This window comes from Lagenorhynchus albirostris, chromosome 2 (genome assembly GCF_949774975.1).
Source record: "Lagenorhynchus albirostris chromosome 2, mLagAlb1.1, whole genome shotgun sequence".
NCBI classification, from domain to species: domain Eukaryota; kingdom Metazoa; phylum Chordata; class Mammalia; order Artiodactyla; family Delphinidae; genus Lagenorhynchus; species Lagenorhynchus albirostris.
The window spans coordinates 148,823,529-148,847,392 of NC_083096.1; the positions used below are offsets into that span (position 1 = coordinate 148,823,529).

General features: G+C 44.7%; 2 protein-coding genes across 2 annotated transcripts; one reads left to right on the plus strand and one right to left on the minus strand.

Annotated features, from left to right (window-relative positions):
* Positions 1–6,752: 6,752 nt before the first annotated feature.
* On the plus strand, positions 6,753–17,543 carry PRDX1 (peroxiredoxin 1). Its single transcript, XM_060140192.1, has 6 exons — positions 6,753–6,871; positions 8,660–8,776; positions 11,055–11,208; positions 11,727–11,849; positions 12,170–12,300; positions 17,188–17,543. The coding sequence occupies exons 2-6, from the start codon at positions 8,671–8,673 to the stop codon at positions 17,271–17,273; spliced, it is 600 nt and encodes a 199-aa protein (XP_059996175.1). The 5' UTR covers positions 6,753–6,871; positions 8,660–8,670; the 3' UTR covers positions 17,274–17,543.
* A 1,169-nt stretch (positions 17,544–18,712) lies between these two features.
* On the minus strand, positions 18,713–22,858 carry MMACHC (metabolism of cobalamin associated C). Its single transcript, XM_060142630.1, has 4 exons — positions 22,757–22,858; positions 20,777–20,971; positions 19,897–20,049; positions 18,713–19,294 (listed from the first exon to the last, which is right to left on the minus strand). The coding sequence occupies exons 1-4, from the start codon at positions 22,835–22,837 to the stop codon at positions 18,881–18,883; spliced, it is 843 nt and encodes a 280-aa protein (XP_059998613.1). The 5' UTR covers positions 22,838–22,858; the 3' UTR covers positions 18,713–18,880.
* Positions 22,859–23,864: the final 1,006 nt, after the last annotated feature.

The following is a 23,864-nucleotide window of genomic DNA, read 5'->3' on the forward strand; positions in this document are numbered from 1 at the left end:
GTGAGCCATGGCCGCTGAGCCTGCGCATTCGGAGCACAGGCTCCGCAACGGGAGAGGCCACAACAGTGAGAGGCCCGCGTACCACACAAAAAAAATAAACAGAAAAAAACAAAAACAAAAAAAAACTCAGGGTTCGTGATCACAGCCTTAGACTTCCTACTTGTTAAATGGGAAAAATTAATCCCCTATTTGGTTGAGCTTGTTATTTGAGTTTAATCTGTTAGTTACAGCTGTATTCAATTCTAACAAACATCATTCTTGATAACAGTGTTTCGGTTGGTATCTGTAGGCCTTTGTGTGCCCCAAATATAATTTTATAAATTGAATTCTTTGTAAATTAAAGGATTCAAGTGTTCTTTGAGCTGTTAAATGTAATGTTTTCCTTTCAGCGATAATTTAAAAAATTAACATAATCCTATTTTGAATCATCTGAATGCGCTCATAACTGAATGCTGCCCTGGGATTTTTATTTCCATGATTGCATTTATTGTTACAATTACATTAAAGCATTTAGCTTTAATAGTTTATAGGTTTAACTTTAATGGTTTATAGGTTTAACTTTAATGGTTTATAATTTTATGACAGGCTGCTATTAGGTTAGCAAGTTCTAATGTTAAGATGATCATTGCTCTAGGACATCTGCTTTATACTCACGTTGAATTGCCTTACCTGTTGTATCTAGTTAGTTATGAAGAAGGTGTGTCAGTTAACTGTGTCTACCACAGCAAATCAGTGGAGTGATATAACTACCGCTTAAAGCTAAGTGAGGGCCAGATGATGTCAAAAAACACTGTATGAACCAAGGTTTCATGGCTAGATTGAATAGAGAAAGGTTGTGGGAGAACTGAGTCACCAACTCAAGGTGTTGGCAAGAATAAGTATGCAGAACCCAGGGGGTGATGAACTATAACAGTATTAGGACCATATTCATGAAGGGTATTGCTTGAATGAAACTCATCTTGCATATTACAACTGGCAATAATTCATCAGCAACAAGTGTAGTAGTGATTAACAAGAAAAACATTTTCAGGAAGCAGTATTTTATTTCCTCTTTTGAAACACTATTTTAAATTACATTCAATGTTGCATCCCGGGGTAACCTATCAAAATATTAAGTACCCACTTAAAGCCCTCAGCAACCAGCAACTTAGTAATGGATTTTTTTTTTTTTTAATTTAAAGGATTTTAGAGAAAACTCGGTAGTAAATCTCACAGGTGGCAGCACATATACCTACAAGTTGACTCACTTCCTAACTCATTCCTTTTTTGTTTGCTTTTTTGTTACCCTTTCCCAAGTGCAATAAACTTCAATGCTGATGGTGGAGATCAAAGGAAATTATTCTGGGTAGAAACAGTCCATCTTCATGAGTGACCCTTTGCCCTCAAAATGCTGTTTTGTTTTTGTTTTTTTGTTTATTTGTTTTTGTTAGTTTTGTTTTTTGGGGTTTTTTTTGAGTTGCCTTTAATTGTTTTTGTCCTTCCTCTTACCCTCATAGAAAATCTTTGAGGTTCTGGTCTTGGCTCACCTCTTTCCACTTTCTCAGGGATTTCATTTATTCCTACAGTTTCAAGTATCCTTGATATTACAACTAATGTCAAAAAATATAATTCATTAATTTATTTGACAAATATCTAGGGACTGGACTTCCCTGGTGGCACAGTGGTTAAGAATCCGCCTGTCAATGCAGGAGACACGGGTTCGAGCCCTGGTCGGGGAAGATCCCACATGCCGTGGAGCAACTAAGCCCGTGCACCACAACTACTGAGCCTGCACTCTAGAGCCCAACGAGCCACAATTACTGAGCCCACATGCCACAACTACTAAAGCCCGTACGCCTAGAGCCCGTGCTCCGCAAAAAGAGAAGCCACCGCAATGAGAAGCCTGTGCACTGCAATGGAGAGTAGCCCCCGCTCGCCGCAACTAGAGAAAGCCTGTGCGCAGCAACGAAGACCCAATGTAGCCAAAAATAAATTAAAAAACAAAACAAAACAAAACAAACCCTAGGGACTTCCCTGGTGGTCCAGCTGGTGAGACTCTTCACTCCAGCAGGGGGTCCAGGTTTGAACCCTGGTAGGGGAACTAGATCCCGCATGCATGCCACAACTAAGAAGCCTGCATGCTTCAACTAAGAAGCCTGCATGCCACAACTAAAAGATCCTGCATGCCGCAACTAAAGATCCCTCATACCGCAACTAAAAGAAAAACCAAAAAACAAGTATCTACTGTACCTATCATGTGCCAGGAACCATGCTGATAAGTATTAGGGTAATAACTTGATGAACAGGATAGGCAGGGTCCCTGCCTTCCCACAAGCTTACACTCAAGTTTCCACATTTCCAACTTTCTTCCTATCTCCTGCTGGAATCTCAAATTCAGCATGTCCCAAACTGGACTTGTGATCTCCTCCAAAATCTGTTTCATTACATTTCTGTGAATTGCACCATCTTCATCCAATTCCCCTGGGACTCATCCTCGACTTCTTCCTCTCTTTCAATTCTCATAACTGATGTCCAGATCTTACAAACTCTGCCATCTGATCCCATCTCTCCACACTTGGCACTACTGCCTTCACTCAGGCTCTTGACCTCTTTCCCCCAATCATGGCAATAGCTTCCTTCTTGGTCTCCTTATCCTATATCTTCTTGCTCCCCTAAATCTATTTTCACTGCAGCTGCCAGAATGATAAATAATACAACCTGATGTCATTTTCCTATTCAAAACTCTTACTTTCTTTCTATACTTCCATATTCAATTTTGCCCCCTGGGATAAAATTCAAACTCCTCAGTCAAGCTTATGGGGTACATCATAACCAATCTGTGTTCTGTGTCTCTGCATTCTAGTCTTTGGCATTTACATTCTACTAATATTCAACTTTTTGTACTTCCCCAAACATATTATATTGTTTTCCACTTCTTTTGCTGTTTTCTCTGCCTGGAGCTCTTTCCACACTTTTCTTCTCCTTAACTAACGTTTTAGTGATCCTTCAAAACACCTCAATAGATGGTGTTTTATTCATCTTTGCATGTCTGGTACCTAGCAGAGAATAGGCCTCCTGTAAATAGAAGAACAATAAATATATAACTAAACCTCTGTGCTGCTGATTTTCAAATCTATATCTCCAACAGTGACCTCTGGATACATCTACCTGGATGTCTTGTGAGCATCTCAATGATGTTTTCCTCAAACCAAACTGATTATCTTCTCCTTTAAGAGAGGAGTCAGTAATAAGTTAGACTCCAGAGTTAGCCTAGCCAAACCAGGATAAGGCACAACTCCATTACAGGCTATGTAAAAAATTTAAAAAATATTTATTATTTATTTATTTATTTTGGCTGCGCCAGGTCTTAGTTGCGGCATGTGGGATCTTCGCTGTGGCATGCGGGATCTTTAGTTGTGGCATGCGGACTTCTTAGTTGCATAGTGCATGCAGGATCTAGTTCCTGGACCAGGGATTGAAACTGGGCCTCCTGCACTGGGAGCTCAGAGTCTTACCCAATGGACCACCAGGGAAGTCCCAGTCTATGTAAATGTGACACCTGCATAGTGTGCAACATGATGGCTCTGCTGCCTGGGATGGCATCTGGCTCCAAAACCTATTGAAGCCAAATCCAGCCTCTGTACCCCGACACCGAATTAAAGCTTGGAGACAGAATTTTGGTTGAAGTAGAAAAGAAGAGCTTTATTGCTTTGCCAGGCAAAGAAGCCCACAGTGGGCTAATGCCCTCAAAACCTGTGTCCCAACTTGGAGAGGGTAGTGAGAAGTTTTATAGTAATGGCTCTGAGGGCCTGATCAGCTTGTGGACATTCTTCTGATTGGTTGGTGGTGAGGTAAGTAGGAGTCAGCATCATCAGCCTTCAAGTTCCACCTGGTCTGGGGTCTATGTGCCTGTGGGCAGCATACCATTGTTAAACTTCTCCCACCTGGAGGGGGTTTCAGTATCTGCAAAACTCAAAGACATTGTTATGTGTATCCTTTGAGGGGGAACCAGGACATCGCCCCAAGGCTGCATTATTGTTTCTCTTGATTGTTTGTTTCTCCCTTGTCTCCAATCCCCTCCCTTCCCTAATTAAAAACTGCTTGAATCTGCCCATTGGAAGGCAGGGAAGGTCTTTGAGGCTGAAAGAAGGCTATTTCCTGTAATCAAAGGAATGGGGGACACAGAGAGGCTTTGTGTTCAGAAGCCCCACAGGGCCCTGCTTGGTATCACTATTAGTTGTTACTTTAGATAATTAAATTCTTTGGGCATCAGGCATCTCATCTATAAAATAGGTAGTACTCGATAAACGTTCATCATTTTTTAAAAAAATTATTTATTTATTTATTTTTGGCTGCGTTGGGTCTTCATTGCTGCGCGTGGGGCTTTCTATAGTTGCAGTGAGCAGGGGCTACTCTTCGTTGTGGTGGGCAGGTTTCTCATTGCGGTGGCTTCTCTTGTTGCAGAGCTCAGGCTCTAGGGGAGCGGGCTCTAGAGCACAGGCTCAGTAGTTGTGGCTCACGGACTTAGTTACTCCGTGGCATGTGGGATCTTCCCGGACCAGGGCTCAAACCCGTCTCCCCTGCATTGGCAGGTGGATTCTTAACCACTGCGCCACCAGGGAAGCCCTCATCACTATTTTTAACCTCAAAACTTCTCCTCCTCCAGTGTTTCCTACATCACTGGTTAGTGACATTACTCACATGGCACCAAGATATGAAACCAAGAAATCAGATTGAACTTCTTCTTTCATCTCACCCTAAATGCAATCAATCCAAAAGCCTGTGGAAATATTCTTTCTCTCCTTCTTCCCTTTCTGCTGCCAATGTCATTTTACAGTTCTGAGACTTCTCTAATCTGGACCATTGCAGTAGCCTCCCAGTTGGTCTCTTTGCCTATTGTCTCCTAGTCATTACATTGATCACACAGCTGCTAGAATCATCTTCCTAAAATGTGGTTCAAGTAGCTTAACTCCACATCTCAAAAATCTGCAATACACTCCAAAATTAATGAAACACGTCTCCTAGGCCAGTTAGTGTGCCAGGTTCTGGTACTACAAATATAAATAAAACAGATAAAATCCTTCCCAGACTACTGGTGAACAAGGGAGGATAAAGGTCCTGTAGAAGGATAAAGTTCCCCTGCCCCCATTTCCAAAATCTTTACTGTTCTCTGAGGAAACAGATTCTATGATCACTTAATCAGACAAGTGTTCAACAGATTTCTTCTCATAATAATTGTTCTGCTATTTTGTTTTTTTATATTCCCACGAGGATTGGATGTTAATATTTCCCTGGGCCAGGATAACTCTTTTGGTTCTTAAATGAGACAAATAAGCTCAAGTGCCCAGCCCAGGGCCTGGCACATGGTAAATACAATAAATGGTAATTTTCTTCTGGCTGATGTAGGACTGTGTGTTGTTGGTTTAACCTGCTCACAGCAATAACCATCCACTATTAAGCTCTGAATGTCTGTCTCCCCTGAGTCCTCAAGAAGATGAGTAATGGCCAAATAATTGTTCAGTCTCAGGCAGACAACGAAAAAAAAATCACTACTGTTGCATGGTAGGATGATAAATGCCAAAAAATTTTGAGATGCTCAGGCAGCATGACACAGCACTTCCCTATCTCTTATCCTGCTATAATGTCCAAGGGAGTTAGGAGAATAGTGGGGGTTGGGGGCAGAAAGGCGGACACAATACTATTTATTAAACACTCCTATTTTATATCAGGTGCTACATTGTGACGTGGGGACACAGAGATGGTTGTGACCCAAACCCTACCCTTCAGAAAGTCAGTCTAACACGGAGAGATAGACATATAAACAAGTAAAATAGCTTTAAAGTTTTCTTTTCGCTATACAGGCTACTGTTTGGGCAGAAAGGAGGGAATGGTCAATTCTGAGGATGAGTGAAAGAATTTCAGAGGAAGTAGTACTTCAGCTGAGTCTTCAAACACGTTTTCTGTAGGTCAAATAGAGAACGGGTTCCTCATGCTTGAACAAAAGGCTGAAGGCTTAAAACAGCTACACTCTGCTCTGGGTGTTATAATATAGGAGCAAGGAAGAGTTACAGTAGTAACAATGGCTAACACTTCTAGTGTATAATAAGAACTAGGTACTGTGCTAAATAAACTACAGAGATGATTTCAACAAAGAATAGTATTCCCATTTTACAGACGAGAAAAGTAAGGTTAATGGATTAAGATTCTTTTATGAAGGCCACACATGAAATAACCATGAAGAGTTTTAACTCAGGAATACAGAGCCCCAGTTTTTATGAGCCACAAATCAGAGGGGTGAGTGAGTGACAAGATCAGATTTCAGAAAGATTTCCTCCAGCCACCGTGGAATGGATGGGATGGGAACTCATGGATAGCAGACAGAAAGCAGCAACCCCGTTAATCAGAACAATAAAAGGGAGGCTCTCTAAGCAATGAGGGTTACTGAGGATCAGCACTAGAGCAGAGGCTGCGGGAATCGGTGTAGGGGGGTAATATTTGAGAAATATTTGAAGAGATAGTTCTCAGGGCTTGGTTAGACGTGGTCTTCCGTGGGCAGCAGCTAGAACCCTTACTCTGGTTCAGGCTTTAAGGGTAAGGCGGAGGCGTTCGGGTTTGGAAGTGATCAAAAGAACGCCTCAAACCTCGGCGGCGCGGGGTGGGGGGGTTGGTAGTCCGCTAGGCCGCCCCCAGCGAGAGAAATCGCTGAGTCATACTGGCGGGCCGCGTTGGGTCGGGGCGGTGCTCGGGCCAGATCCCGCCCCTTACCTCTCCCCCGTCCGCACCCCTGGCCCGCCCTGACTCTCGCGAGAGCCTTACAGGCTATAAAGGCCAGCGCCCGGGGCATGCTTTGCGTGTGTGCTTCCTGACTGTTCTTTGTGGCTTGTGAGGAGTGGTGAGTATATGGGCAGCGCGGCCTCTGCGTACCGCTACGCCCCATGTCCCCCGTTCGTCGCCTTTTACTCCTCCTCCTCCTCCCCTCCCCCTCCCCGGGGCCTGCCCAGCTCAACTGGGGTTCTTTGACGGAGAAGGTGGCCGGGCGAGGTGTCCCTCACGTTGGACCCCCTTGTGGGTGCGGGGACGTGGTTGAAACCCGGGGCTAAAGGCGGCTTGAGTAGCCTCTTCCCCCGGCAACCAAAGCAGAGGGCGCTGATTGGCTTGGCGTGGCTTGGTGGTGATGGGGCTTCCTGCGGGTGTGTGTGTGTGGGAAGCTTCTAGAGTGGATCTGCAAACTGATTAGAAACTGAGGATACTCGTCCGTCCGTCGTGTATTAGGGGGAAAGGCTGTTCTTGGTCCTGAGCTGTGACTAGCAGTGGAGCTTCAGATATTAAGATTCCGTTCTCCGTCTTTAGTTCTCTATCTGCAGAATGGGTTTGTGGTGATCCTAAATGCCCTCTGTGAAGACTGCGCACTCTTCTGCTGGTGCTTTCTTAAGTGCTAGGGTGGGGGTGATGATGGGAGTGGCAGAGAGGGTACCTGAAGTGAGTTTTTGGGGAGTGGCTTCCTCCACAGAAGTTCAAGGGGAGATTTCCTGAAGGGAACACACCGACTAGAAGTCCAGCAGCTTCCCATCCCCCACCACTGGTTGTGCTTTAGTGGTCTTGGGGGCCCCCTGGAAAATCAGGTTTGGACAAGAAAGCCATTTATGTTAGGGTCACATCCTGTGTTTGGTTGCCAAGTTGCTTTGTGCCTTGCTGGTTGGTGTTTTGGTTTGCTATTAAAGGTGTTAAGCGGTAAAGTTTGTGGCAATCGATGCTTACAATGTTTCTTTTGGTTGTGGTATTATGAAGCAAGAACTTGGGGACTTGAAAAGGTAGTTTCTTGGCGCTTTCAAACTGATGGCTTACTGGGTTAAATCTTAATTTCTTATTTTGGTCTTGACCTGGGTGAATTCAGTGTAACATTACTCTTTGGCAATAAATTGACTCTTGTTCTACTTATTATTGCCCCAGAATCTTGGCCCCGAGGTAAGAAACCCATTTTTGAAAGGACTTCTGGGCCTTAAACACAACACCTAGAATTTTGAAATAGAGCCGATGCCATAAATCTTGGTTTTGCGTCTTGAAAAAGTTGGATTGGCTTTAGGGTGTGTGCTGTCTTGGGCAAATCTACCTGGAGAAAGGTCAAAGTGTGCTTACCACATTCTGAAGGCAGATGGAGGTGCAGTCCAGGGAAGGGGCAGCATGGCAGCTTCTGGGAAGCAGGTGCTCAGTGTTTATGGCATTGTGTATTTGGCAGGTTTGAGAGTTTCCACCTCTTTCTATCTCTGCATGTGTGTAATGAAAGTACAGAAGAAAATGTAATTGTACGAATGATCGTTCAGGAACAGTAAGAGTTTACTCCAATTGATAAAGAAATTTCCATTTTAAAATGAAAACATTGTAAATCAACTGTACTCCAATAAAAGGTAAAAAAAAAAAAACAAAAATAAACTTCAGGGGCTTCCCTGGTGGCGCAGTGGTTGAGAGTCCGCCTGCTGATGTGGGGGACGCGGGTTTGTGCCCCGGTCCGGGAGGATCCCACATGCCGCGGAGCGGCTGGGCCCGAGAGCCATGGCCGCTGAGCCTGCACGTCCGGAGCCTGTGCTCGGCAATGGGAGAGGCCACAACAGTGAGAGGCGCGCGTACCGCAAAAAAAAAAAAAAAGGCTTGTTTCTAATTGACTTCCTCTTATCTTTTCCAGCTGATCGCAGTATGTCTTCAGGAAATGCCAAAATTGGGCACCATGCCCCCCAGTTCAAAGCAACTGCTGTAATGCCAGATGGTCAGTTCAAAGATATCAGCCTATCTGACTACAAAGGTAAGAGTAGTTAGGTTCATTAATGTGGAATTATGTTACAATCTAGGGATGGCTTGTTCATTTTCTGTATCTCTTGTCATTTGATTGTAAAATGATTTTTATATCTCCTGTGTCTTTAGGGTAAGAGGCTTTGTCTTTCTATTGAAGTGGTGATTATCATCAGTGAACACAGGGTAGATATCCTAAGTCCAAACTGCTTCTGGAGAAAGCACAAGCTTCATTATGTCTGGACATATATCTTTATTATTTTCCCAGTATTGCTCCTGAGTTATATTATTGGAGATATTCTCATTATCGTGTTATAAAAGGCCTTCAACAATTTAAAGTCTCAGAGCTAAAGTCTTTGGAGCTGTGAGACTGTATATTCAGTTCAGTTTAAGAAATATGTGTGTCATGATTGCTGTATTAGGCAGAGGGCTTAGGCACATTCCCTTGACTGTTTTGCCCCCAGAGAAAAATTGGTGTCACAATTAGAATAACTCTCCTTTCTGTTAAACAGTTTCAAGTAGACAGCTAGCAAGTTCTAATGAGGTTCTTTTTATTTTGCAGTCATGGAGCAGCAGGGTCTTCTGGGACAATTGAAAATAGAAATTCCTTAGAATGCAAACCTGAAACTCAGGTGTCAAGTATACCTTTCTTGATGGTGTAGCAGTTGGTTCCAAGAGTCAGCTTTTGGGTAGAACCTGTGACTAGGTTTCTTAACAAATTACACATATTGGTTGGAATGAGAGCAGATAAGTGGGGCCCTATGGAGAGAAGCTCCTCCTGGCAAACAACGTAAGTAGCACCATAGGGAGGTGACTCTGGCTCAAGGGCAAAGGCATGAGGTTTAGGAAGAGCTATTGTGTTCCCTCCAGGGCTTGACCTGCTGTAGCTTGTTAGGCAAAGCCTCTGAGGAAGGTTGTTTTCTTCGGTGAGTGTGTTTATAGTGATTTTGGCTTTCAAAGTGAATGTCCAAAGGATCTGCTTGTTTTTGACTTTCAAACATTTGTTGCTATCTGGAAATAAGTGAATATTTGGAATTGTTCCAAATAGCTCAGCCCATTAGGTATGGTGAGAAGCTGCCCTCAGGTTGAAGATCTAGAATACTTCAATTGGTAATCAGAATGAGTTTCATAAAATTGCAACTAGAAATTCTGTTACCTACCAGGAGAAGTTTTGGAACTTTTGCCTTATAAATTTTTTTTTTGCTTGTCCTGTCAGGCTTGTTTGAAACATATGTGTGGTTATTCAGGTGATCACTTAAACCTTAGCCATCAGAGACTTCCCTGGTGGTCCAGTGGTTAAGAGTCCCCCTTCCAGTGCAGGGGATGTGGGTTCAATCCCCAGTCGGGGAACTAAGATCCCACATGCCGCGGGCATGCTGTGGGGCAACTTAAGCCCGTGCGCCACAACTACAGAGCCTGCACACTACAACTAGAGTGAAGCTCGTGCACACTGCAGGGAAGATCCCTAGTGCCGCAAGGAAGACCCGCTGCAGCCTAAATAAATAAATAAACAAATCTTACCCATCACATTACTGTGGTTCCTTGTGGAAGAATTGCAGAGGTTCTGACTTTCTCTTGTTGGTCTTACTGCCTTGCAGCAGAGAATGCAGCAATTCAGCTCTTTCTGGGCACTGATTATATAAGCATTGGCATTAGATTGTCCAGTAGATAATTGCGTCTTTGCTTTTTTTCTTCACTGGAGAACTTGGTGTTTGTGCTAATTTTAACTATCCAGAGATCAAAATTAGATGGAACAGTGTTTATCTGTAGTTGGCAGCTAACATGGAGGCAGGAAAATAAAGCATGGAAATGAAGAACTTTTTCTTGTGGAAGAGGTTCTGACAGTAGGTGCAAGGAATCTTCTCTGTTGAGCATCTTGGCATTTTAACAAATGTGTCTGCCATCAACTTGGAAAGGCTGCTTTTTTCCATAGGAGAATGTCTTCAGGTTTACATTCTCTATAAGGCAAGGAAGTCTGTTTCTTTCCTTTTTTTTTTTAATACATTTATTTACTTATTTATGGCTGCGTTGGGTTTTCATTGCTGCACGCGGGCTTTCTCTAGTTGCAGAGAGTGGGGGCTTCTCTTGTTGCCGAGCACGGGCTCTAGGCGTGTGGGCTTGAGTAGTTGTGGCACGTGGGCTTAGTTGCTCTGTGGCCTGTGGGATCTTCCCAGACCAGGGCTCAAACCCGTGTCCCCTGCATTGGCAGGTGGATTTTTAACTACTGCGCCACCAGGGAAGTCCCAGGAAGTCTATTTCAAAGGCTAACTTGGGCTTTTTTTTCCCCCCAGGAAAATATGTCGTGTTCTTCTTTTACCCTCTTGACTTCACCTTTGTGTGCCCCACGGAGATCATTGCTTTCAGTGATAAGGCAGAAGAATTTAAGAAACTCAACTGCCAAGTGATTGGTGCTTCTGTGGATTCTCACTTTTGTCACCTGGCATGGTAAACCTCTTGGTCCATTTGGCATAGAGATGTTTTTTTTTTTTTTTTAAATTATTACTTTTTTTTTTTTTTTTTTTTGGCTGCGCTGTGTGGCATGTGGGATCTTAATTCCCCGACCAGGGATGGAACCTGTTCCCCCTGCAGTGGAAGCGCAGAGTCTTAACCACTACCACCAGGGAAGTCCAGGCATATGGACTTTTAAATTAAGCAGCAACTGGGACTGGGAGGCTTTGGCAATAGACTTTCTCAAGTATTGATTTCTGGCTCATAGAAGGAGAACAAATGCTCTGACTTGTTGTTACTACCTGGCAGCAGAGGAAAAGCAGCTTGGATTACAGCTGAGTGTACCCTGGTGACCTTAACTGTCCTCAGCTGGTTATTTTACTGCTGGAAAAAGTTTGAAGTTTTCTGGGGAGTAAGATTAGGAATGTTGGACAGGAGAAGGAATAGTTATAGTTAATGCTTTTGCTACACAAGAGTTTGAATGAATGTGATTGTATGTGTGCTTTTTGCTGTAGGATCAACACACCCAAGAAGCAAGGAGGACTGGGACCCATGAACATTCCCTTGATATCAGACCCCAAGCACACCATTGCTCAGGACTATGGGGTCTTAAAGGCTGATGAAGGCATCTCATTCAGGTATATACCTGCTGGGGGGCTGACAGTCATCAGGAGAATTATCTGATTGGCTGAGGACCTTCTATTTGAAAGGTAGAGCCCTGATCTGTGGAGTCTTTTTTCTTATTTCATTTTTTTCCTGTTGTATTGAGAAATAATTGATAGACATCACTGTAAGTTTAAGGTGTATGGCATGATTTCATTTCATTCTTTTATGCTGGGCCTAAGGGGAAGGCCAGTGCAAATGTGGGAGACCAGCCTATTTCCATTTCTTCTCTATTCTAAGAAAGCAATTTCTAAAACTGTACTGTCTTTCTCAAACCTTTAATACTTTTTTCCAGGGGCCTTTTTATTATTGATGATAAAGGTATCCTTCGACAGATCACCATAAATGACCTTCCTGTTGGCCGTTCTGTGGATGAGACACTGAGACTGGTTCAGGCCTTCCAGTTTACTGACAAACATGGGGAAGGTAAGTCAGTCTGCCTGGTGACAGGACAGCGGAGTGGGAAAGATGGGAGGAACAAAGTCTACCAGATAAAAGGGTGATTATGTCTCTTCAAGAAGTTGCCATCTCTGAATTATAGTGGGTTGTGGGGGTGGGGCAATGGAAAAGCCTGGGGAGGAGAATATAAAGGCTTCTTGTTCCAACCGCGTATTCCCAGCTTCTGCCCTGATCATTTAGTATCGCTCACTGCTGCAGATTCAACTTATTAAAAGAGTGTAGGAGGATCCCATAGGTGTGTTAAGAGCGAAACAAAAGGCTGGGAATCACACCTAGACATGAACCATGCCGCTCTTGACAAGTGTTTACTGGGGGGAGAGCTTAATCCCTGTAGACCATATTTGTTTCATTGGGGTAATGTCCAACCAGTTTTGGAAAATGAAATGGAAATAGGACTAAGATAACTTATCCAAAGACAGTAGGTAGAAACAGTTAATACATTTTTATCTTTTAAAAATCCATTCTGTTGGTGCAGTGTGGTTGTATTTGTAAGACTTATAATCAACAAATACCAAACTATATATATGCTCAATATAAAAATTTTTCTAAGGAAGGAGGGGTTAGGGCTGAAGGGTTTGAGATGAAATACCAAGGTTCTTCGTTAGAAGTTTCAGGATGAAAGACGATGTTCTTGTGAGTCTGAACATGACCGAGTAGATTCAATTTACGGTTTTTATCTAGCATTTGCTAGAGTGCAAGTCTTTCTTACTGCTCTAGCCCTTCTCTCCTTATATATTCTCTCATTGCAGTGTTTTGATAAAGTCCTGAACTACTTGCTCCCAGCCTTTGAGTTTATAAGGCTGTAGCTTTTGACAGCTCCCCACTTCTGCCCAGTGTAGTTGTTGCTTGGAATGAGATAGCCTTATCCCAACCGGGTTGAGTTTTAAGAACTCGGCTCCTCCATCTGCTGCAGGTGCTGGGTATGTAGGGGGAGGGGATCTTGAACCTCACCCCCACCCCAGCTTAATATGACTGAGGGTAAGATGGTTGTGATCAAGTGCTACTGATATCAAGTGCGCAGGTGGACTTGGACAAATTTCTTGTCTTATTACATCTCATTTTCTTTCTCTAGAAAATAAGTAGTTCTGACTAGCTCTCTAAGTCTCATTTCAGCTCTGATCTTGGGAGTTAAAGGAGGTGGAAGTTAGAGTCTGGATTAGTGGTGTTTGTTTGGGGGACCCAAAAGTGCTAGCTTGACTAGAGTGGAAGACTAATAGGTAATGGGAATCAGAAGGCACCATTTGCAGAAGCATGTGTGGGCTTTACTGTGGATTAAAGGAGCAGACAGTTGCTGAGACTGCCCCCTGGTGGAGAATGAAGTTCAGTACAAAGACGGAATGCGCTGTGGAGTGGCCAAGTCGGCCCTTTACTGGACTTTGCTAGGACCTTGCATAGACTCTTGAACCCAAGCTTTCATGACTCTGTGAAGCTTGCTTCTTCACACTCTATTGTTCTCTGCTGCTTCCCATCCCATTAGAACAGGCACAGCTTTCTGTGCGCAGCCTTTTATGGCTTATAGTATGATAGTTCCCACTTGAGCATGTAAATACCAACCAGGCAGTCTATATGACGTGCTGTCATGTGTTGTTTATTTGACAAATAACCCCGCATTCCTATTTTTAAAATTGAGATATAATTGACATAACATTATATTATTTTCAGGTGTACAACATAATGACCTTATGTTTGTATATCCTATGTTCCTATTTTTACCTAAAAAATTTTTTTGATCTTGAATTTTATACTTTTTTGCGGGGAAGGGGTCTTTAAGTGAACTACATTACATTTTAGCAGAGAGAAGGGTGGAACTGACAAATTCCATAGAGAAATTTTTTACTGAAAAAATCCTATATTCCTATTTTTAAGGACAAATAAACCAATATTTAAACACAGTATATATTCATAGTTAATGGTGGAACTGGGATCCAAATTCAAAGCCCTCCTTTTCTTAGGTAATTTCAAATGCTGAAAAAGTCATTGTTTAGGGCCTTCTGTGTTGGCGAGAGTTGTGGTACTTCAGCTGCACTTGAAAGCTGGTAAATGTGGGACTCAGCCAGTTCTTCTGGGCTCCATATTCTGAAAAACCAGCACTGTTGGGTATGAGTGAAACATCCAAGTGTGGATCTTTCTGTCCTGTCATTAGTTATGGTACAGTCTTAAGTGCCAAGAGGCTTTAGTGCCAAGGAGACTAAATTGTCAAGGTCCTTCTTTCTGGTTCATTATTCCTCCTATCTTTGTATCATTTGTATTCCTGGACAGAAGAATCTTTGGTTTCCCTGCTGGCAAACTACAGGGTGGCTCTGGGTCTGGTCTCTGTTTTTATGTTGCTTTTTATTCTTGGAAGCTTGTTTATGCTTAGGACCTGTGTTCTAATCCTTTGGTGCCACTAAAGCTAATGACTGTGTCACAATCAAATGGAGATTTTGTAAAGCAGCTGGGTTTGCCATTTAGTGCTTGTTCCCTCCATACCTTGTTCCCAGACTGCTGTTTGCAGTGTCTGACATCTGAGGCTTTGACATCCTTGGACTGAAAGGGGCTTCCCCTCTCTCACCTGAGCAAGTGAGATTTTTGCTGCTCCATTACTGAACTTTGCTGACTACATGCTTCCTAGAAGACTAAACAGCAAATAGAGTAGAAAATCAGAGATTGGTTCCCTTGCCTCACTTTCCTCAGGTTTGCCCAAGGAGCATTGCTAACTTAGGATCGTTGGAAAGGTTGAAAGGTGCTTTTCTGCATAAAGTGTGCGAAAGATTCAAACTTGGACCTTTTGCTTACCAAGGTATAGCAGGCAGTTACTTATTGAAACAAGCAGGACCTTCTGTGGAGGTCGTGCCCCTTATTTCAGGCATTCTTGTTTGGCAGAGTTAAGGAACACTGAGAAGGAAAACTGTTTGCTGCTTTCAGATCTCTGAAGGGCTGCTAGAGGGAAGAAGCAGCTTAGTGTTAGGGTTTACACAGTCCTAACTTTGTCATTTTTTAGCTTACATTTTTCTTGGGTATGGGGGCAAGTCACTACCTTAATCAATTTTTATTGTGGTTATATATAATTTACCTTTTTTTTTTTTTTTTTTTTGCGTTACGCGGGCCTCTCACTGTTGTGGCCTCTCCCGTTGCGGAGCACAGGCTCCGGACGCGCAGGCTCAGCGGCCATGGCTCATGGGCCCAGCCACTCTGCGGCATGTGGGATCTTCCTGGACCGGGGGCACGAACCCGTGTCCCCTGCATTGGCAGGCGGACTCTCAACCACTGCGCCACCAGGGAAGCCCCTAATTTACCTTTTTGAGTGCATAATTCAGTGGCATTAATTACATTCACAGTGTTGTACATCTATCACCACTGTTTCTCTTTTTCATCATCCCAAACAGGCAGTAGTAACCATGAAGCAATAACTTACCATTCCCCTTTCCCTCCAGCCTTTGGTAAACTTCTACTTTCTGTGTCTATGAATTTGCCTATTCTAGGTGTTTCATGTGAGTGAAATCATATAGTATTATCCATTTGTGTTTGGATTCTTTCACCTAGCATAATGTTTTCAAGGTTTATCCAGGCTGTAGTATGTATCAGAACATTATTATTTTTAAAGGCTGAATAATATTCCGACACACACACACACACACACACACACACAGAGTTATGTGTATCCATCCGTTAGCAGGTTGTTTCCACCTTTTGGCTATTGTGAATAATATTGCTAAAATATTGGTGAACTGGTGTCTGAATCCTTGTTTCCAGTTACTTTGGGGCTATATATAGGAGTAGAATTGTTGGGTCACATGGTAATTCTATGTTTAGATTCTTGAGGAACTGCCGAACTGTTTTCCACAGCACATGCACCATTTTACATTCCCACCAGCAATACCAAGGGCTCTTTACATCCTTCCCAACATTTACTTTCCTTTTTTTTTTTAAACTATAGCCATCCTAGGGGATGTGAAGTGGTATCTCATTGTATTTTTGACTAGTGACGGCATATTTTCATATGTTTATTTGACCATTTGTATATCTTTGGAGATATGTCTTTTTTCAAGTCCTTTGCCCATTTTTGAATTGGGTTGTCTGTTGAGCTGTGGGAGTTCTGGATTTTAATTTTGGCTATTAATCCCTTATCAGATATGATTTATAAATATTTTTTCCCATTCTGTGGGTTGTCTTCACTCCATAATGTCCTTTAATCTACAAAAGTCCTTAATGTCAATCAAGTCCAATTTACCTTATGTTTTTTACTGTTGTTTGTGTTTTCAGTATCATGTCTAAGAATACATTTCCAAATCTAAGGTCACGAAGTTTGACCACCCTGTGTTTTCTTCAAAGAGTTTATGGTATATAGGCTGTTGATCCATTTGCGAGTAAACTTTTTGTGTATGGTATGAATAGATGTCCAATTTCATTGTTCTACATGTGGAAATCCAGCTGTTCCAGCACCATCTGTTGAAGAGCATTTAAGCTTATTTTTCAAAGGTGCATTTTTGAAGCATACATAAAATTACTGAGAACATATGAATACCCACTTACCTACTACCTACTGTTAACAAAATCGTAATATTTTGCTGTACATGCTTTAGACAGATTATTTTTAGAACAAAGTATAAAGTTGAAGCTGTTACTTAATTTCTTTAAATTTCAGTTACTCTGAACAAATTAGGTATCATAGTAATTAGGGCTCTGGTGAGGATTAAATTACATATTTATAGCTTTGAACTAAAAGGCTGAATGATCTCAGACTGCAGGGTAGGTTTCCTGGTGCCTGAATGTTGCTCTTTAGGGCTCACATTTGGTTTTGAGGCATCCACTTGTCCTTGGGAGGGTGGAGCTCACCACTGATCAGGTTATTAATTAGTATCCTTTCTTTTGCAGTGTGCCCAGCTGGCTGGAAGCCTGGCAGTGATACCATCAAGCCTGATGTCCAGAAGAGCAAAGAATATTTCTCTAAGCAGAAGTGAGCACTGGGCCATTTTAGGGCCAGGCTGCAGTAGGTGGCCATGAGAACAAAACCTCTTTTGTACTATTATCATGCTTAAAACACAAGACCTTGCACTCAGCCCAGATGTGGTGTGGGACAGGACAGGCCTTTCCTGCAGGGGCTGGGGAGGCCAGCCTTTCTTCCTCTGGGGGGAATGGCCTGAGCTGTATTATGGGGCAGGCAAACTGATGTGTATAGTAGTAGGTTATCGCTTTTGGTCTTTTGTAGTTTTATTAAACTTGAGCTGAGACCTTGTTGATTCTTCATTTTAGGGGGACATTAGCCTTTGAGTGTAAGAGGAATTTACTTTTTGCTTTTCCCTCTTTAGGGGAAAATGAGGTGTGAGAGTGTCTCAGAATCAGGAAATTATATTGAGGGGAAATGCAAGTACATACAGAGGATGGACCTCGAAGCAAGGTGTTTCATTTCACCATATCTGGAGAAGAGCAAGGCCTCCTACTACAGTACTGGCCAAGGCACTGCAATTTTTGCTATAGGCTGGGTTGCAGGTTAAGAGCCCAATGAGATTACTGACATTTACTTTTACACTACTGGGAGGGCTGTATGAAAACCTGAAGCTTGGCCTCTTCTGATAAATGCCTGGTCCTGGTTCTGTAAAAAGATCAGAGTTAGAGGCTTCAGTACCTTTGGAACTAAAAGGGGGAGGGGGAGACAAACACAGTGCTGGTGTTCATAGGGTAGGTTTCTGTGTCAAGCACAGTGCTGAGCACCTCTTGGCTTCCCTGGGTTTCTATCCTTGATTTAAGGGTAGTTCTTATTCTCATATCATTGTCCTGAGGGAGGGTTGTCAGTGGGGCAAAGGTGGATTCCTCCTGGGCTCTTGAGGCTAGGGCAGATTCAGGACTGAGAATCCTTCTGTATATCATGTGGTGCCCTTCTAGACACCTTCCAGACACGGCTACCCCAGCCTACCTACCCCTCCAGTATTCAGACAAGTAAGAACTATGAGCGGCAGTATAGGATTCCTGGGGCCTTTAATAATAGCTTATTATATGCCAGGTACTATTTCGTATTTATTCAGTCTCCATAAGAACCCTCTGAGGCAGGTAGCGTTATTTAGGGGATAGTTGCTTCTTAAGCCCTGTAACAAGTAGCATCTTGAAGCACTGCAGAGAAATGGTAACAGGTAATAATCCCACATTCCAAGGCAGGTGGCAAGTCTGGATCTGCTTTGGTCTTTTTTTTTTTTTTTCCCCTTTTTTGTGGTACGCGGGCCTCTCACTGTTGTGGCCTCTCCCGTTACAAACACAGGCTCCGGACGCGCAGGTTCAGTGGCCATGGCTCACGGGCCCAGCCGCTCCGCGGCATGTGGGATCTTCCCGGACCGGGGCACGAACCCGCGTCCCCTGCATTGGCAGGCAGACTCTCAACCACTGTGCCACCAGGGAAGCCCTGCTTTGGTCTTTTGACCAAACTTCTTTAAGCCTTGTTATCTTCATTTAATATCTCTACTATAATTCTTTATCAAAAATGATCATCTTGTACCCAATAAAATCTTGTCTAGCCAAATAAGTCCCAGCAGGTGCAACTGTCATAAATGAGGATCCCACAGGGGAGGGGAGGGTATCAAGGGCCAGAGGATGCAGGTGGTGAGACCCTGGGGCTGAGCCAGCCTCTGCTGGGATTCTGAGGCTTCCTGGGGATGAATGTGGTGAAATGAAGCTCTTGGGATGTAGAGCTAGGCTCCTCTGAGGTCTGGGCCAAGCCCAGTAAGGCCAAGCGTTGGGCAGGCGGAGTGGAAAAGTAGGCCTTCTGCTCTTCTGAGTAGCGCTCCTGAGGTGGTACAGCATCCCGGTAAGTCCAGTCACGCCAATGGAAGTTGAAGCGTTCAAGCAGGGTGATCCGGTCAGCTCTTGCAGGTACACAGTCGAGGGGCTTTGTGGGTGGCAGATCTGGCACCTCTATTCCTCGCAGCAGCACGACCCCTCGGATGGCAAACCAGCCCCCAAATCTGGGATGTATACACACACCTGATATGTGCTGGGGAGTGGGTAAAAAAGAAGACAGTCATGGAGGTCGTCTTGGCACCAAATCCAGCTACCAGCAATGCAAGCTAGGTTTGTTCACTTACTCATTCTCATTTCTCATTCTGAGTCTACATGTGAGCCTCTGTCAGTCCTTGACTGGACTCCTCTATTCCCTCTCCTGGACAACTTTTTTCATGAAGTCACTGACCACAAGGAAACGTTCCTTGAGCTGAACTTCAGCTTCCCAGTCTCACCACTCTAATCACAGCTCTGCCCCCTCCATTCTATCACAAAGACTAAGAACAGACTAGTTCTCTGTGTCCCTAGGAACCAGACCCCTGACCATGGTGCATCTTTGTCCTGGATTGTACCCATCAATTCCTTTACCCAGGGGAGGTGGAAGAATGACACCTGAAATCTTTTTTTTCTTTTGGCTGTGCTTCGCGGTTTGCGGGATTCTCAGTTCCCCAACCAGGTAATGAACCCGGGCCATGGCAGTGAAACCCTGGAATCCTAAACACTAGGCCTCCAGGGAACGCCTGGGACTTGAAATCTTGAGGGATTTTCCTTTCCTTTTCTTTCTCAGCCCCTATTCATTAATATTTACCCTCTGACCTGGGTTCCCCAGGGGTCAGACTCCACATCCTGTCGTTGGTAGTAATAAGCTGCCCCTGCCACATGGGCTGCTGTCTGGGCCAGAATCTTGGGGCGCCGGTTTGGGTGTACCTCGTAGTCAGCGATGATTTCTACTTGCATCTCTGGGAGGCTCTGTGATAGAGAACAAGATGGAAGCTTTTAGCACAAGAAGAATCATGACCATGTCCAACAGAGCCTTAAGTTGTGTTAACACGGCCCTGTCCTCAGAAGTCATGTTTAAAGGGGAAACATGATCTTAAACTTGGAGTGGGGCTGGGGGCTCCAGCGTGAAGAAAGCAATATTGTGTCTAAGAGGGCCCATGTTTGAAGGGAAATACAGTCTTGTTCAGAAACCTTTATGAGGGGTGACTTGGCTCTGCCCTCCGGAGGCCCAATGTGGAGGAAGACATGGCCCAGCTTTGGGGAGACCCAGTGTATGTGTACGTGTGTATATACATGTAAAGTGTGTAGTGGGGGAGTATTCTGTCCTCAAAAGACCCCAAAGACAGCATAAAGCTTCCAGGTCTAGGGCAAAGAAAGGTGAGAGATGCGTGGGGAATGTTGGGCTTATTCCCATTTCACTTGGAGGCCAAGGGAAATCTGATCATATAGTTGTCCATCAGTGAAGGGTGAGTGAGACTGGTTTCAGACCTGGGGGGCTGCTAGAGGAGGTGGCCAAACCCGGGGTGAGAAGGCAGAATGGGGAGAGATCACATTGTCAAGGCTGGCTTTAGGATACCCTTCTGCCCGGGAAGTGGCTCCTAGCCCTAGGCAGGTCTAGATCCTGCACTAAGCTTCAAGGAGCTGGAAGCAGATGCAGGTTTTGAAGCTGGGGAAGGCTACAGCCAGCGTTGCTCACCTCTCTAACACGGCCCAGGTGGTATGCCACACACTGGTCCACAGGGTCAGTCAGTGGTTGGAGGTGGCAGCTCTGCAGGAAGGGCTTGAGGGCCCGGTCAAACATGGCAGGTGTGCTGAGTACCAGGAAGGCCAGGGTAGGTCCTGGCAGGGGCAGGTGGAAGGCTGGAGGCAGGAGTGCATTGTACCATGCCACCTGGAACAGAAAATTCAGGCCACACAAGAAGGCCAACTTAGGCCTTAGCCAGGCCCATACCTTAGCTTTGCATTCAAGGCTTCATGCATCTTGCCCAGCCTCCCTCTTATTCAATCAATGAAATTCTACTGATGTATGATGTGTGTTTATGGGGACGCATCTGAATCTGACATGGAGTTACAATAGAGAGGCAAAGAATTCATAAAAAACTAAGGACAAAAAAAATTGATTATATTGTGATTAGTGCAATAACAGAGCCAGTGAAGGCCCTCTGAAATTTGAAAAGGCTTGGAAGCTGAGTCTTGAAGGCTAGGAAGGAAACTTACAGGCTGACGTGGAGAGGGAGAATCTGGTATGTGTTTTAAATAGGTCCCAGCATAAACAAAGAGGTAAAAAGTGCAAGGCATAGTTGGAGAATAGCAAATTGTCTAGTTTGACAGAAGTGAAGCATCTGTAGAGGGGAGCAGAGGGAGAGAAGCCTGGAGAGATCAGTAGGAGTAAGACTGACTGGCCTTGAATACTACCAATTTGAGGAATATGGGTCTAATTTGGTGACAATGAGGGGCTAGCCATCGAAGATTTAAGGAGTAAACTGACATGATCAGTTTTAGATCAGTCTGGCTGCAGTGTGGAGGATGGAATGGAGGTAAAGTGACAGCAAGTAGGTTACTGCAGAAATTCAAATGATAAATAGTGGCCTGGACCAAGAGCATAGATGGGTTGAATGGAAGGAAATGGATCTGGGATAGGAGACAGATTGCTAAAGGTCTCAGTGGCTGATTGTATGTGGAGCTAGGGAGGTGAGAGAAGGGGGAGCTTAGGATGATTGGCAGGGCTGTATATGGCACTGTTCAATACCATAGCTCCTCCTATCCAGGCCTACCTGATTGCACCAGCTAGGCATCCCCACTCTCCCTCATACCTGCCATCCACCACTACTATCTCAACACCTTTATTCAAGCTCTTCCTGATATTTGGGATGTACATAACCTTCCAATCTATCTTTTCATATATAGTTCAACTCCATTTTTTCCAGGGAAGCCTCTCTGAGGCTAGATCCAACCTACTTCTTCCTCTATAATCCTCTCCCAGCACTGCTGTGTGCCACTCAGTGGAAGGGGTGGAAGTGGGCTGCCTCGTAAGCATCAGGCAAAAGGCTCAAGCTGAGTTGACTTAGCTTTGTTTCCAAGCACAGGGTTCAGTGCAGGGGACACTGGATATAGGGAAATGGACCTATGGGAACAAGGGTAGGTGGTGATGCCAGACTTCTGTGTCAGGCAAGTGTATAGTTTATATACCCAGCCCAGCACTGGTGACTGGCAACATCATGAATGTAACCTTTTATTGGTAGATGGAACAACCCAGCCAACTGTCTGCTTGCTCAACACCATGAATGCCCTTCGCTAATCAGATGACCAAAATTCTAGCCATGCAAACATTCCAGGCCTTGCCCTCCTCCCAACTCCTTCGGGAAGCTTCCAAAATGACTCTGGCCCCACAGTACCTTTCTTCCTGTAAATTACGTAGGTGACAAAGCCACAGGGTTACTGGATCATATGGTGTCTCCTATTCATCAATCCGGCATTGTATGAGGGTAAAAGGACAAACCTGCAACAGTTCTCTACCCGTTTAGCCCAAGCGCCCGTTGAGACCCTGTCCCGATACGTCAAACGAACACGGGGCCAGAAGAGCTCGGGAAAGTTCAGAGGACTCCAGGGCCTCACGCCGGTGGCACCGAAGCCAACCATACACTTCGCCCTAGCACCACAGTAGGGATAAACCAACCTGGAAGGGGTAAACCTCGAAGCCGAAAGGGCACAACGTGTCCTCAATCTTCTGCTTCAGCTCTGCTACTTGCGGCTCCATAGCGCACGCTACACGCTGAGCCTGCTGGGGAATGGAGTCTCAAGGTAACTCGGGACGTTAAGCTTTGAGGCAGCTTGGACTCCATTTCCCAAGAACTACTGGGATCGGCAGCGGGACTTCGTTGGCTCTGCGCGATGCATCCCGGGACACGTAGTTCATTCGGTCCTTAGAGACAGCCACTACAGAAGCCGAAAGACTCAGTTTCCCGGCAAGCTTCACGGTGGGGCTGTGACTGCGCGTGTTGCTTCTAGGGAAACGTAGTTCGGTAGCCTGCATCACCAGCTGTCTCCAGTAGAGGTGAACTCAGTTTCCCAAGTGGCACCGCGGAGACCAGTGCGAAGGCGGGCTTTCCCGGCCTACCGTAAGGTTTGAACCGGGCGGCGGCAGTAGTTCGGTGTGATGGCGCAAGTGTCGTGCGTCTGGAGAGGTCTCGACCAAGATTCGGTACCTTTTAACTCCCACCTGATATCTGCGTATCAGGGCATCCCGCTTTTCCACCAGTTCCCCAAGGACGTTGCTCCCCTGACTAGTCCCAGAGGCGTAGTTTTGGTCTGATACTGCATCCTTACCTTTATTATTGCATCCCCCACTCACCTCTTTAGATCTGACGTTGTGGTCTTTCCTGGGCTGTGCCTTGGGTGCCCACAGTTGGGAGAGCAAGGGCACAAGATGCCAGGGAGCCAGAGCTCTGCCGCAGGCTATGAGTAGGAGCCTGAGATGGTCTGAGCACCTCGATGCGCTTCTCAATGCTACTGACGGAAATGTGGCCAGGATTAAGGTGAGGGGGCGCCTGAGTCCCCCGCCCTCTGGTTTAGGGGCTGTGGGTTAAAGGACTGCAAGACAGAACTCATTGGCCTGTGCATTTGTTTTTTTGTAGCAAAGGCTGTATCCCCTTGGAGTCTCCACCACGGGTATTGTTCCTTTTTCTACCTATCCCTCAGCCTTTTCTCTTTCCAGAATCTGCCTTTTTCCAGTGCCTATGCCGTCCACTAGTCCTTGCAAATTCCAGCTTTTTATTTTCCTGAAC